Genomic DNA, 14,874 nt, shown 5'->3' with positions numbered 1-14,874 from the left:
TGGGGGAGCAAATGGACATGATGAAGTGTCTGTTGGAGCTGCAGGAAAGCCAAGAGTACAGACCCCCACTGCATCCACTGTATAACCGCCTACCCTCCTCCCCATGTTCCATAGCCTCCTCACCCAGATGCCCAAAAACACTGGGGGGAGGCTCCAGGCACCCAACCACTTCACTGCAGAGGATGGCCCAAGCAGCAGAAAACAGTTTGATTTTTAGTGTGGCTACAATAAGCAATGTGGCCTTGTCCTTCCCTCTTCCCCCACCACACCTGGGCTACCTTGTCTGTTATCTCATTTTTTTAAATTAATAAAGAAAGAATGCATGGTTTCAAAACAATAGTTACTTTATTTCAAAGTGGGGGGTGGCTTACAGGGAATTAAAATCAACAAAGGGGGCGGGTTTGCATCAAGGAGAAACACACACAACTGTCACACCGAAGCCTGGCCAGTCATGAAACTGGTTTTCAAAGCCTCTCTGATGCGCAGTGCACCTTGCTGTGCTCTTCTAATCGCCTTGGTGTCTGACGCGAAACGATTGTCTGCCGTTGCTTTCACGGAGGGAGGGGCGACTGACGACGTGTACCCAAAACCATCTGTGACAATGTTTTTGCTCCATCAGGCATTGGGAGCTTAACCCAGAATTCCAATGGGCAGCGGAGACTGCAGGAACTGTGGGATAGCCACCCACAGTGCACCGCTCCGTAAGTTGATGCTAGCCACGGTAGTGAGGACGCACTCCACTGGGAGCTATCCCAGAGTCCTCCGACTGTATAAAATCAATTTCTAAAAATTGACTTCTACAAAATTGACCTAATTTCGTAATGGAAACATACCCTTATTTGATTTTCTATCGGGTACCAAATTCTGCTCATTGGTACAACCTCATTAAAGTTAGAGCGATTACACTGATGTAACAGAGAACAAAATTTGGCCCATTGCCTTTAACTCTGATTTTTCCTTTTACATTCGCTAAGAATCATAGGACCTCAGGAGGTCATCTAGTCCCACCCCCTGCTCAAAGCAGGACCTAATCCCCAACTAAATCATCCCAGCCAGGGCTTTGTCAAGCCTGACCTTAAAAACCTCTAAGGAAGGAGATTCCACCACCTCCCTAGATAACCCATTCCAGTGCTTCAACACCCTCCTAGTGAAAAAGTTTTTCCTAATATCCAACCTAAACCTCCCCCACTGCAATTTGAGACCATTACTCCTTGTTCTGTCATCTGAGAACTGTCTAGATCCATCCTCTTTGGAACCCCCTTTCAGGTAGTTGAAAGCAGCTATCAAATCCCCCTTCATTCTTCTCTTCTGCAGACTAAATAATCCCAGTTCCCTCAGCCTCGCCTCAAATCATGTGCTCTAGCCCCCTAATCATTTTTGTTGCCCTCTGCTGGACTCTTTCCAATTTATCCTTCTTGTAGTGTGGGGCCCAAAACTGGTCACAGTACTCCCGATGAGGCCTCACCAATGCTGAATAGAGGGGAATGATCACGTCCCTTGATCTGCTGGCAGTGCTCCTACTTATACAGCCCAGAATGCCGTTAGCCTTCTTGGCAACAAGGGGACACTGTTGACTCATATCCAGCTTCTCGTCCTCTGTACCCCTAGGTCCTTTTCTGCAGAACTGCTGCCTAGCCACTCGGTCCCTAGTCTGTAGCAGTGCATGGAATTCTTCCGTCCTAAGTGCAGGACTCTGCACTTGTCCTTGTTGAACCTCATCAGATTTCTTTTGGACCAATCCTCTAATTTATCTAGGTCCCTCTGTATCCTATCCCTACCCTCCAGTGTATCTACCACTCCTCCCAGTTCAGTGTCATCTGCAAACTTGCTGAGGGTTCAATCCACGCCATCCTCCAGATCATTAATAAAGATATTGAACAAAAACTGGCCCCAGGACCGACCCCTGGGGCACTCTGTTTGATACCGGCTGCCAACTAGATATGGAGCCATTGATCACTGCCCGTTGAGCCCGATGATCTAGCCAGCTTTCTATCCACCGTATAGTCCATTCATCCAGCCCATACTTCTTTAACTTGCCGGCAAGAATACTGTGGGAGACCGTATCAAAAGCTTTGCTAAAGTCAAGGAATAACACGTCCACTGCTTTCCCCTCATCCACAGAGCCAGCTATCTCATCATAGAAGGCAATTAGGTTAGTCAGGCATGACTTGCCCTTGGTGAATCCATGCTGACTGTTCCTGATCACTTTCCTCTCCTCTAAGTGCTTCAAAATTGATTCCTTGAGGACCTGCTCCATGATTTTTCCAGAGACTGAGGTGAGGCTGACTGGCCTGTAGTTCCCCGGATCCTCCTTCTTCCCTTTTTTAAAGATGGGCACTACATTAGCCTTTTTCCAGTCATCCAGGACCTCCCCCGATCTCCATGAGTTTTCAAAGATAATGGCCAATGGCTCTGCAATCACATCCGCCAACTCCTTTAGCACCCTCGGATGCCGCGCATCCGCCCCCAAGGACTTGTGCTCGTCTAGCTTTTCTAAATAGTCCTGAACCACTTCTTTCTCCACAGAGGGCTGGTCACCTCCTCCCCATACTATGCTGCCCAGTGCAGTAGTCTGGGAGCTGACCTTGTTCGTGAAGACAGAGGCAAAAAAGCTTTTTCCACATCCTCTGTCACTAGGTTGCCTCCCCCATTCAGTAAGGGGCCCACACTTTTCTTGACCTTCTTCTTGTTGCTAACGTACCTGTAGAAACCCTTTTTGTTACTCTTAACATCCCTTGCTATCTGCAACTCCAAGTATGATTTGGCCTTCCTGATTTCACTGCTGCATGCCTGAGTAATATTTTTATACTCCTCCCTGGTCATTTGTCCAATCTTCCACTTCTTGTAAGCTTCTTTTTTGTGTTTAAGATCAGCAAGGATTTCACTGTTAAGCCAAGCTGGTCGCCTGCCATATTTACTATTCTTTCTACACGTCGGGATGGTTTGTTCCTGCAACCTCAATAAGGATTCTTTAAAATACAGCCAGCTCTCCTGGATTCCTTTCCCCCTCATGTTATTCTCCCAGTGGATCCTGCCCATCAGTTCCCTGAGGGAGTCAAAGTCTGCTTTTCTGAAGTCTAGGATCCGTATTCTGATGCTCTCCTGTCTTCCTTGTGTCAGAATCCTGAACTCGACCATCTCATGGTCACTGCCTCCCAAGTTCCCATCCACTTTTGCTTCCCCTACTAATTCTTCCCTGTTTGTGAGCAGCAGGTCAAGAAGAGCTCTGACCCTAGTTGGTTCCTCCAGCACTTGCACCAGGAAATTGTCTCCTACACTTTCCAAAATCTTCCTGGATTGTCTGTGCACTGCTGTATTGCTCTCCCAGCAGATATCAGGATGATTGAAGTCCCCCATGAGAACCAGGGCCTGTGATCTAGTAACTTCTGTTAGGTGCCTGAAGAAAGCCTCGTCCACCTCATCCCTCTGGTCTGGTGGTCTATAGCAGACTCCCACCACAACATCACCCTTGTTGCTCACACTTCTAAACTTAATCCAGAGACTGCCAGGTTTTTCTGCAGTTTCATACTGGAGCTCTGAACAGTCATACTGCTCTCTTACATACAATGCAACTCCCCCACCTTTTCTGCCCTGCCTGTCCTTCCTGAACAGCCTGTAACATACTTAAGTTTATGCCATAAATGAACTCTTTATAGAGTCTGGCAGGTCTTGCTTTTGGAAAAGGATCTGTGAAAATTAGATGCCTGGAATTTTCCTTAGTGTGGCTTGTGATGCTTACCTTTGGCCTTATTCTGTTATAAGCAATTTTGATATTCCCTGGATGAATGTTACCTTCTCATCAGTAGATGCACAAGTTTGAAAAAGACCCATCAGGAGGAAAAGTGTCTTAGTCTTCCTTAACCCTTCATAGAATCAGGAAAATTAGGAATGGACATAACCTACTTAGTATGAGATCTGATTTATCCCCTGCCCATGCTGGATTCCCTACAGTACACTTTCTAGTTGTTTGTGTTTCTAGTTCTGAACCTGGGGGTCGCAAGCACCAGATCAAAGGGAGTGGCAACTACTCTCTCTTGTGTATGTTGTAACATGGGGTTGCAGTATAGAGAAGATCAGAACCACTCTTTTAATAGGGACCTCTTTTTTGGTCACCCATTGTGCTTTTTAGGTTCTACATCTTAGTAAGTCAGGTGATGAATTTGTTGGGAAAAAATGCTTTAGAGGCTTCTGGAAGTGATTTCAACATGGCGCTCCCACCCTAATTTTGGATTGCTTGCTTCTGGGAGCTTATCACTGCTCTTGCATTCATCCAGAACTATGGACATTTGGCAAAAACTGCACCCATGAGATGGATTACTTTTTTCTCCCATCCACATAATTTGATTGGAGTGGATTTATTTTTTATGTCTGCATGTTCAATTTCAGATGACTTCTCTTACAACATCTCCCCCTCCTTCTGCAGACCACAGCATACTCTCCTTATCTTCTTTCCACACCTGCTATAAGGTGACCTTTGGTATTTCGAGATTAAATTTTTCTGTCCTGGCCCAAGATGCTTTTATTAATTATATTGAGAGATACATCCAAGAATGTAAGGACTTTCATCCCTCTCAGCATGAACTGGGAGATAGTAAAAGCTGTTCTTTTAGATTTACTGCCTTTGCTTCAAATCTCTGTAGGAACAGGAAGACAGAATACAATGCCTTTGCCTTTGAAAAAGAAGTCTCCTATCTAGAGCTGGGCAGAGTCCTGTTTCTACTCTAGGCTCACACTGGTGTCCACATATCTGAATTCCTTGAATATTGACTCTGCCAAGAGGGCACTATGTTATACTTACTACAGTTCTGTGAGCACATAAGTAAGGGCACTACTTCACTGCCAGTAATTAAAAAACCCTAAAGTTGCACAGCCAAATCATTCAGATTCTAAACAATCAGATCTATAGGGGCATTTGAGGATTTATATGAGAGGATATATTCTTTGGATCCCAGGACCTCTCTAGACAATAGGAAGACTTTTCTGGGTGTGGGGATATGAGGAATCAAGGTTCTAGGGTCCTGATTCAGCAAAGTGTGTGCTTAAATGCTTTGCTGAATTGGGATTTAAATACTAGACTTGGAAGTGTTACACAGCTCAGTCCTTCCATCGTCAGTGATAAGGATAAGCAGAAGGTGGCCTTTCTCAGCGGATGTACCTTATATGAAATGGAGAAATGGAATAGACAGGGGCAGCCTGTCAAGGCCCAAATCTTTCCTCCTCGCCATGTAAAGAGGAGAATTTGGATGGAGATTGTGGCCTCTTGGGCTCAGTCATTCCTTCCCCCCAAACAAAAGTGAGATAAAGAGATCATTTCCTCTCCCCTACATGTGCCAGCCATTGGAGTTGGCAGGGCATGTGGAGGGAGGGGAGGAGAAGGCTGCATGCTAAAAAAGTCTTAGCAACGTATTTCCTAAGTACCCCTGCCACTCTCCCCTCCTCCCCCACTCCCACATGGGATTTAAGTAATGTCATTGCCTAAAATGTGGGTTCTGTAATTTCATCTGCTACAGCAAAAACTCACATATTAGAGCTGTGTTTGCATCTCAGAGGGCTAAGATAAACAAAATTGATTAAAAAAATCATACTTGACAACTTGAGGCAAAAGGGCAGCATTTGTCAGATGCCTATAAAAAGTATTTAGCTCCGGGTGATTAAACTGCCTTGTGCAAAATATGATCTCAACCAGAGGCTGAATGTGTTTTGTTCGGGCTCAAACAAAAACTATGAATATGAAGAATGAGCGGGAAAATTATTAGCAGCACAAGTCAATGTTCATCGAGCACAATGAATAATACCTATCATTATCACATCAGATGGCAGATTTGTACGTAGTTTGTCAGGTATTAACTAGAGAGTTTTTGTATTCTTTATTTTTTAAAAAACTTTATGAATCAGAAATAAATGGTGACTGTAGCTTACTCACATTTTTAGAGCGGTTTGATATGGCTTTTATTGCTGAAGATGAGCCAGAGTCTCTAGAAAAGCTTGTAAGGTAGGAGGAAACGTTGACAGCTGTACATTTGTTGAGCCCTGGGAAGATTCTGGGTGATGCTGTTCAGAATTTTGCAAGATCTACAATGATTAGCCGACCCCAGTCTTGTTGGGAATATTTAAGGAAGCTAACAATAATAGACTTTTCTTGATATATCTGAATAAAGTAGTAATGTCATTAATACCGAAACAAGGTAGAGACCTACAGCGATGTGCAAAGTACTATCCGATGTAATTCATTAATGTTGTGTTTAAAGTATTGCAAGAGTGCTTATGGGCTTAATGGAGGATCTGGCACCAAGATTAGGACATAATTTCTGAAGTGGTTTATAAAAGAATGAATTCTGAATACCAACTAATGACATCTCTTCTAGCTAATGTGGCACATGAAAGAGTCACACTACACTGTCATCATGATGCTGGATGTGGAGAAGGCATTTGACAGGGTGGAGAGGAGTTTGTTTGCTAATCTCAAAAAGCATAATTTTTGGTTAATAGTATGCATTTATTTTAGCTAAATCCAACAGCTTCTATTCTGTGTACTAATGTTGATCCCGATTGTCAAATTGGATCCACATAGGCTCAAGGAATCTGCCTGTGAGTCTGATGGCAAGATTGGGACATAGTTTCTCACCATTTGAGATATCAATAGAATAGATGTAAGGCAGGGATGCTTCCAGTATCATATTTTGTTTATTACGGCTTTGGACTTTTTTGCCATGGCCATTAGAACAAATATCTTATCCAAAGAGATTACATTAGTATTATATCCAATAAGAATACAGGTGATATTGTAAAAACTCATGGAACCAGAGAAGCTGGCTAATTTGATAGAATGTATGAAGTACTTTCAAAATTGCCTGGCTACAACACTAATTGAACAAAAAGTGAATGTTTGTTACTATTTTCTCTCTCACGCAAACAACATTGTCCAGGTGGACCACTCAGAAAGTCAGTAAGGATATGTAATCCCCAGAATAATTGTAAGTAAGGCACTTGTGGGTAAAATAAGGGATAGTGTGATTCCTGTACTGAAACACTAAGCTTTAGGGGGGAGGGAGGTGGAACAAGTTGCCGCTAACAATGTAGAGTCACGTTCAGACTTTTTCAGAAAATGGTATTGACTCTACAGTTTAATTACATATTTGGTAATCTCCACCTATATCTTCAGATAGCTATTGAAAGCAAATACAGGCCATAATTAGCAGATTCGTTTGGGAAAATAGAAAACCTGGATTAAACTTTAAGATTTTACAAAGTCATAAACTTGTACTCCCAATGTATGTATTTATTATGTTGCTAATGGCTTGGTATAATTGAGTAATCTCTTTAAATAGTATATGCAACATTCAGTTTTATTGGTTATAGAGGAAAAATCTGGAAATTAACATGATTTTATATTAGCCAGTATATTTTATTAAGTTGTTAACAAATGATAAAATATAATAAAATTATTAGTCTTTTTATTAGGGCTGTTGATTAATCGCAGTTAACTCACATGATTAACTCAAAAAAAAATAAACCGTGATTAAAAAAATTAATCGCGATTAATTGCACTGTTAAACAATAGAATACCAATTGAAATTTATTTAATTTTTTTTAATGTTTTTCTCCATTGTCAAATATATCGATTACAATTACAACACAGAATATAACGTGTACAGTGCTCACTTTATATTATTTTTATTACAAATATTTGTACTATAAAAATGATAAACAAAAGAAATAGTATTTTTCAATTCACCTCATACAAGTACTGTAGTGCAAACTTTTTATCATGAAAGTGCAACTTAAAAAAGTAGGGTTTTTTTGTTACATAAGTGCAGTCAAAAACAAAATAATGTAAAACTTTAGAGCCTACAAGTCCACTCAGTCCTTCTTGTTCAGCCAATCGCTAAGACAAACAAATTTGTTTACATATACGGGACATAACGCTGCCCACTTCTTAATTACAGTGTCACCTGAAAGTGAGAACAGGCGTTCACATGGCGCTGTTGTAGCTGGTGTTGCAAGATATTTACATGTCAGATGCGCTAAAGATTCATATGCCTCTTCATGCTTCGGTCATCGTTTCAGAGAACATGCTTCCATGCTGATGATGCTCATTTAAAAAAAAACCCTAATTAGATTTGTGACTGAACTCCTTGGGGGAGAATTGTATGTCTCCTGCTCTGTTTTACCCACATTCTGCCATATATTTCATGTTATAGCAGTCTCGGATGATGACCCAACTGATTGGACTTGTAGGCTCTAAAGTTTTACATTGTTTTATTTTTGAATGCAGTTTCTTTTATACATAATTCTACATTTGTAAGTTCAACTTTCATGATAAAGAGATTGCACTAGAGTACTTCTATTAGGTTAATTTAAAAATACTATTTCTTTTGGTTTTTACAGTGCAAATACTTGTAATCAAAAATAAATATTAAGTGAGCACTGTACTCTTTGTATTCTGTGTTGTAATTGAAATCAATATATTTGAAAATGTAGAAAACACCCAAAAATATTTAAATAAATTGTATTCTATTATTGTTTAACAACATGATTAATCCCAATTAATTTTTTAATCGTTTGACTGCCCTACTTTATATTTTTATTACAGTAGCACTCAAAGGTCCCAGATTGGATTGAGATTCTCTTCTGCTAGTTGCTGTACAAACAAATAGAAATATATGGTCCCTCTCGAAGAGCTTACAGTGTAGGAACAGTGAGGTGAAGGGAGATAGATGCCACCAAATATATGTTTTGTTTATGCATACATTTCTTTTTTTTAATTACAAATAAAATAAGATACAACAAACCCCATCTGCCTCTCAAGCAATCATTAATAAGATGATTTTCAAGGGTATAATGGCCAGGTGGGTCTCAAATGAAATGGACTTGAATTGAGTTCATTTTCTAAGTAAACAACTGCCCGTGCTGTCACAGCAGGTGTTTATCTGGGTCAATGCCTAAATCAAACTATAGGAGGAAATGATTTATTGGTTGAGGACAGGATTTATAGTAATGTGGAAATCTATTTTCTGATTCCTAGAAGATGATTTTCAGGCCTCAGTCCCATATTTCATTGCATGCAGGAAGCGTAGAACATAACATAGACATAACATAGCAGAAATTAAATCTAGAGGATTTATAAGATATTAACAGCTGGGACACTGCATTATTAAGTATATATCCATGTTTGCCACGTTCTTTCTAGGCTATTTATTGTGTGACTTTCCTTACATATCCTCTCAAAAATATATTCTACCTTAATGGAGTGTAGCTTTCCAATTAATTCACTTCAGTCTTTAAAGGTCACGTGGAAGAAAGAACTGAGAGTTCAGATCTACAGTAGCCATTGGGGAAAGATTTCAAATTCATAAGGACAGTCACAAATAAAAATAATGTTTAAAATTATTCACAGAGCACGTTGGACACCAACGCACCTTAAACTGTGCAAGGTCATTGACTAACAGATGCTGGTGATGTGATAGCAAAGGGGATTGTCTGATACAAATTCTATAGTGATGTCCTAGAATAGTGAATACTAAGAGGCAAATATGTAACATTGAGAAGATACGGGATTCTCAAATACCACACAAGTGTGAAAAATATGGTAGATTATTGTGGTATCTGAGCAGATGTCTCCAGATCTTTTCAAAGATTATTGAAACTATGATTATATTAACTGATAAATACTAAATGGGATTTAACTGTAATAATCAGTTATTGTTTTATTGTTATGCATAATTTGTTTCCATGTGTGTCCACATTGTGCTATGTCCTGTACAAATATAAAGGAAGCACAATCCCTCCTCGAAAAAGATGAACAGATGAACGGTAGAGAACGTGCAAGTGGTCATAGTGGTAAATGACCATCTCATGGTAGCTTGAGGATTGATAACACAACGTTCTTTGAGTGTGTTTCAGTGTGGATCCCAGTGTAGGTGCATCAGTGTCTCGTGTGCATAAGATTGGATTCTTTTGAAAAACAACATCCAATAGGGCCACATTAGTGCCCTGTGACTCCTCATGCTCCTATGTGAGGGCATAAAGGGTGAAGCAGTCATCACCATCCCTGAGTTCCTGCTTACCATTCATGGGAGCGAGATGAAACCCAGTGAGTGTCCGACCCATTATTTCTCAAACTGAATTGGTGAAAAAAATTATCTTCACCCTTTGTTTTTCCTTGTTGTCCTTGATTGGGTGCTCTAAGTGTGTGGGCAAGTGTGTGTAAGTACAAGAAAGAAGAGACACACACAGCCTTTACAGCGGGGTGAGATGCTTTGCACCAACTGCCAGCCACAGGGTAGTCACCAAGCTGTCAAGGTTCAAATCCTCCCCGTCCTGTGACAGACTCCCCCTCATCGATGGGCACAGCCAGTGCTGCCTTTGCCGGGGGAGAGCTCGGCATGCAGGTAGTTTTCTTCCAGAACCCACAAGTCCAGGGATGGTTGACTTGTGACATCTGCTCAAGCAATCTATGTGAGTCACTTCAGACTCAGAAGAAATGAAAACTGAAGTGAAGTCAAAAGAGTGAACATCAATCAATGCTTCCCCAAGCAGAAACCACATCCCTAATCAGTCAGAAAAGGGATGGCAACAAAGAGGACGCTATCAAAGCCAGCACGGAGAACCTCAGCACCGGCAACCTCAACACCAGAGCTGGCACATGTGCCCTGACGCAGAAGCATGATGCGAAGAGAAAAAGCCACATAGTGCATAAATATAGTTTCAACCACCACACAGGACCATCCCACAAGGAGGATGTAAAAACATCACTCCATGGATTAAGCCTCCAAATCTTCCACAGAATTGGGAACAGCCCAGAGTGGAGGATTGCCAGTACAAACATCGACAAGTTCCAACAAGCTTTTTGGTATTCTAAGCTCAACAAATCCAGCTAGGATTGTTCTCCCCATCAACGAGGACATACTTCAGCTGAGTAAGGAACTCTGGCAAACCCGAGCCAGTCTTTGTCCCACGTCTAAAACAGGTGGAAAAAAAAGAAATACCAGATGATCTTAAAAGGCTTTGAACATTTTTATACCCACCCAAATCCAGGGTCCTTGGTAGGACGTCTAAAACAGGTGGAAAAAAAGAAATACCAGATGATCTTAAAAGGCTTTGAACATTTTTATACCCACCCAAATCCAGGGTCCTTGGTAGTATCCACAGTCCAAGAGAAATCCAGGTTCTCAGAGGGCACACCTTAGGACAAAACAAAGGCAACAGATTTGATAGCAGTGTTGAGAGCCACATCGGAGCTGATCCAAAGCCTCCCACTACTTTCGCAAGCCACCTAACCTCTTTCCACCATGTTTGATCCACTACTACATGAGACAAATGGGTGTTAACAATGGGCAATGATGTCTACCGTGTTCATTTCCACACCTTATCCCTGTCCCTCTTCAGGGACCCATCTCACTGTTACAAAAAGAAGTGACCTTGTTGCTCCTTCTAGGAACCATGGAAGAGGGACCTAAGCAGTACTGGGGAGAAGGCTTTTACTTCTGATATTTCCTTATGCTAAAGTGGGGGGAGGGACTTTGTGCTATCCTAGACCGAAGGAGAATGAACAAATACATGCACTGCATCAGATTCAGAATGGTAATGCTTGCCTCTTCATACCATCTCTGCAGACTCAGAACTGTCTTGTGGCTCTTGAGTTACATGACAAATACTTCCATAAAACTATCTTCCTGGCCCACAGGAAGTATCTGAGATTCAAAGTGGGACCAAATCACTAGCAGTACAAGATACTGCCATTTGGACCGTCTATGGCACTGACAGTCTTCACAAAATGCCAAGTGGTGGTAGCAGAATTCCTGAGGAGACAGAGCATCCACGTCCACCCTTACATGGATGACTGTAAAGCAAGTCCCAGCAGGAAGTGGCAGTGAGCCTAGAATATGCTACCTCTCTGTTCAACCAGCTAGGTCTCTGGCTGAAATATGAAAAATCATGTCTTACCTCATTACAGATAGAGCTGATAGGCACTATGATCGACTTCAGAGAGAGAGAGTACCTGCCAAAGACAGGTTTCTGTCACTGCAATCACTGCTCATTAAGATAAAAATCAAACCCCACTACATGGTACAAACTTGCCTTGAAGTGTTAGGCCATATGTCAGAGTGTACATGTTTGACACTGCTTGCTGGACTTCACCTGCAGTCCCTACAATTCTGACTCAGGTCCATTTACTCTCCATTGAGACACTGCAGTGACAGGAAGGTCTCATTGCTACCTCATGTCCTCACAGAGTTGATAGGGATGATGGAACCCAAAAATCTGTGGGAGGTGGTACTATTCTAATCCGCCTTCCCAACAAAGATTGTGATCACAGAAACATCTGGGGCAGGGTAATGTCACCTGGACCACCCACAAATGAATGTGACCTAGTCCCCAGGAGACATAGGACTTCACATAAACATCCTGGAACTCAGAGCTGTCAGACTAACCAGTATAATGTTCCTACGTGTCCTCCAAAATTTCATAGTGCAGCTCCTAATGGGCAACATCTCTATGATGCCCTATATAAACAAGCAAGCCGATGCCCACTCATCACCCCTCTTCCTGGAAGCTATCAAACCCTGGACATGGTGTCACCAACATGGGAGAACCCTGTTGGCTCTTCACCTCTCAGAAGTCAGCAATGACCTGGCAGACTTCCTGAGCAAACAATTGTGACCAATAATGAGTGATCCCTGCAGAGGTCCATCAAAGCCAATATTCCATTGGGGGAGAAGGGTCCCATGATAAACCTGGTCACTATCAAAGACAATGCCAAGTGCCAGAATTTTTGTTCCAGAGCGACATGAACCTTGGGTCATTGCCAGACTCCTTTCTTCTGCAATGGAATCCAGGCCTCCATTTGCCTTTCCCCCAACTTCCCTGATCCCCAGGTGACTTCCAAAATCAAAAGAAACAAACCCACAGTAATTCTCATCATTCTCCCTACTGGCCAATGGCTGACTGACTTAAAGATGCCCATTCACCCTTTGATTTAGTTCCGAAACTGCCTGATTCTCATGTCACAGCACCACAGTCAGATAGTCCATCCAGACTCAAAGTCCCTTTACCTGATAGCCTGGATGTTGGCTGGTTACGTACCGTGGACATGGAGTGCTATAGGCAAGTCCCAGAGATCCTGATATAGACAAGGAAAACATTCACCAGAGGGACTTATTTGTCAAAATGGAAGAGGTTCTTGATATGCAGAGCCAGCGTGGCTTGGACCCTCTGCATGCTTCAATACCAAAGCGCCTGGACTGTTTGCAGCATCTGAAACAGTCTGGCCTTTCATTCAGCTCCACTAAGGTTCAACTAGTAGCAATATCAGTTTACCATCCACCTGTGCAATCATGTTCCATCTTTCACCCAGAGCTATCAGAATTCATCAAGGGCCTGTTACGTACTTACCCACTGGTCAAAAGAACCTGCCCCTACCTAGTACCTCAGCATCATCCTCTCAAGGCTTTCAGGATGCTCCTTACTTCATCTCACTCTGAAGACAGTCCTTATGTCTCACCCTCTTATTAGGACATTTCATAGGAGAAGGTGATGCTGAAACCTCATCAAAGGCTCATCCCCAAGGTGGTGTCAGAATTCCATCTGAATCAACCAATCAATCTGTGTGCCTTCTTCCTGCTGCAAGGCAGCAATGTAGAGTAACCCACTGACATTCATCAAACGCTGTGCCCTGGACTAGACGGCCAAAGCAGATGCCAAGTTCAGGAGAGCGGTACTACAATCTCTGTTTGACTAATGCAGCTGATACTACTCTTCCTACTATCCAGAGAGAGTACTGCTTGCCAGTCACCTATCATGGGATTTACACTGCTATCCTCAAAGAAGAAAGAAAGGTTATTTACTAAAGAATAGATCTTTGAGATGTTGTTGTCAGTCTGGATCCTATAATCTGCCCTTCATCCCCACTTTCAGAATCCTCAGTGAACACAAGTTTCAAATTGCAAGAGAACTGAGAGAGGGTCATGGCCACTCCACCCTTTATGTCTTCCTGTTGGAACATGAGGATGCACAGGGCCTATGCATAGGCCTGACAAATGCTGGTATTCAAAAGAATCCAATCTTGCGCACATGAGGCACATGGGCACCTACAGTGGACTCCACACTGGCAACATCATCTCAAAGAACCACAGTTACTGTAGAGTAAATAACATTCATTCTTTTTGTTATTGTTGCTTTTCTTTAGAAATACTCTATCCCGTTACCTCACAACCTTCATAGAATCATAGAATATCAGGGTTGGAAGGGACCTCAGGAGGTCATATAGTCCAACCCCCTGCGCAAAGCAGGACCAATCCCCAACCTTGACATGGAGATCAGCTAGTTTATGCAGGTGTTACATAGAACTGGCTCTTCAGGGAGGATTTAAATGCAGATAGTGGCCTTGCAGACCAGATCTGAGTGGGGGTGTTCTATCCGTAGGGGGCGGTACGGAAAAAGGCGAAAGGACTAATGAAGTGGACTAATGACATGTAAAAGCTGGCATCACTGGCAGATTAAAGGGGATGGAGAGGAAAGGAGTAGCATTGAAACAGACAGGATGGAAAAAATAGGGAGGGCAGAACTATGCAGGGCTTCGAAGGCAAGGACATAAAGCTTGAACTTGATGTATTTGAGGAAGGGAGTCCTGTGGAGAGACTAAAAGAGATGGTGATGTGATTGGACCAATGGACAGAGAAGATTAATTTAGTGGGTGTGCTTTATATGGATTAGGAGGGAGTGGATAGTGTTGTTAGGAAGGCCAGACAGGAGGCAGTTAAATTAAGATAAGAGACAGAGTCTCAGAACAAAAGATTTAGCTGTAGGGGTAGAAAGAACAGGACGGAAGTTAGAAGCTGGGTTGCTAGATGATTAAATCTGTGTTGTCATGTT

The 14,874-nt window shown here is 42.3% G+C and overlaps 1 protein-coding gene across 14 annotated transcripts in view; it reads left to right on the top strand.

Moving 5' to 3' along the window:
* The window catches only part of ANKS1B (ankyrin repeat and sterile alpha motif domain containing 1B), a 730,881-nt gene that overhangs the window by 688,099 nt on the left and 27,908 nt on the right, over positions 1-14,874 (top strand). For 12 of the 14 annotated variants that reach the window (XM_026648981.1, XM_026648980.1, XM_026648979.1 and 9 more), the window contains one exon: positions 3,502-3,509. The exons of the other annotated variants lie outside the window; for them this stretch is intronic. In XM_026648981.1, the coding sequence (XP_026504766.1) occupies positions 3,502-3,509 (8 nt within the window). The remainder of the gene's footprint in view (positions 1-3,501; positions 3,510-14,874) is intronic. 14 annotated transcript variants of the gene reach the window in all.

The sequence above is a fragment of the Terrapene carolina genome, unplaced genomic scaffold (assembly GCF_002925995.2).
Source record: "Terrapene carolina triunguis isolate 2854851 unplaced genomic scaffold, T_m_triunguis-2.0 Scaffold68, whole genome shotgun sequence".
Lineage (NCBI taxonomy): Eukaryota > Metazoa > Chordata > Testudines > Emydidae > Terrapene > Terrapene triunguis.
Note: the sequence above shows the minus strand (reverse complement) of the source record. Positions and strands in the feature narration are given on the sequence as shown.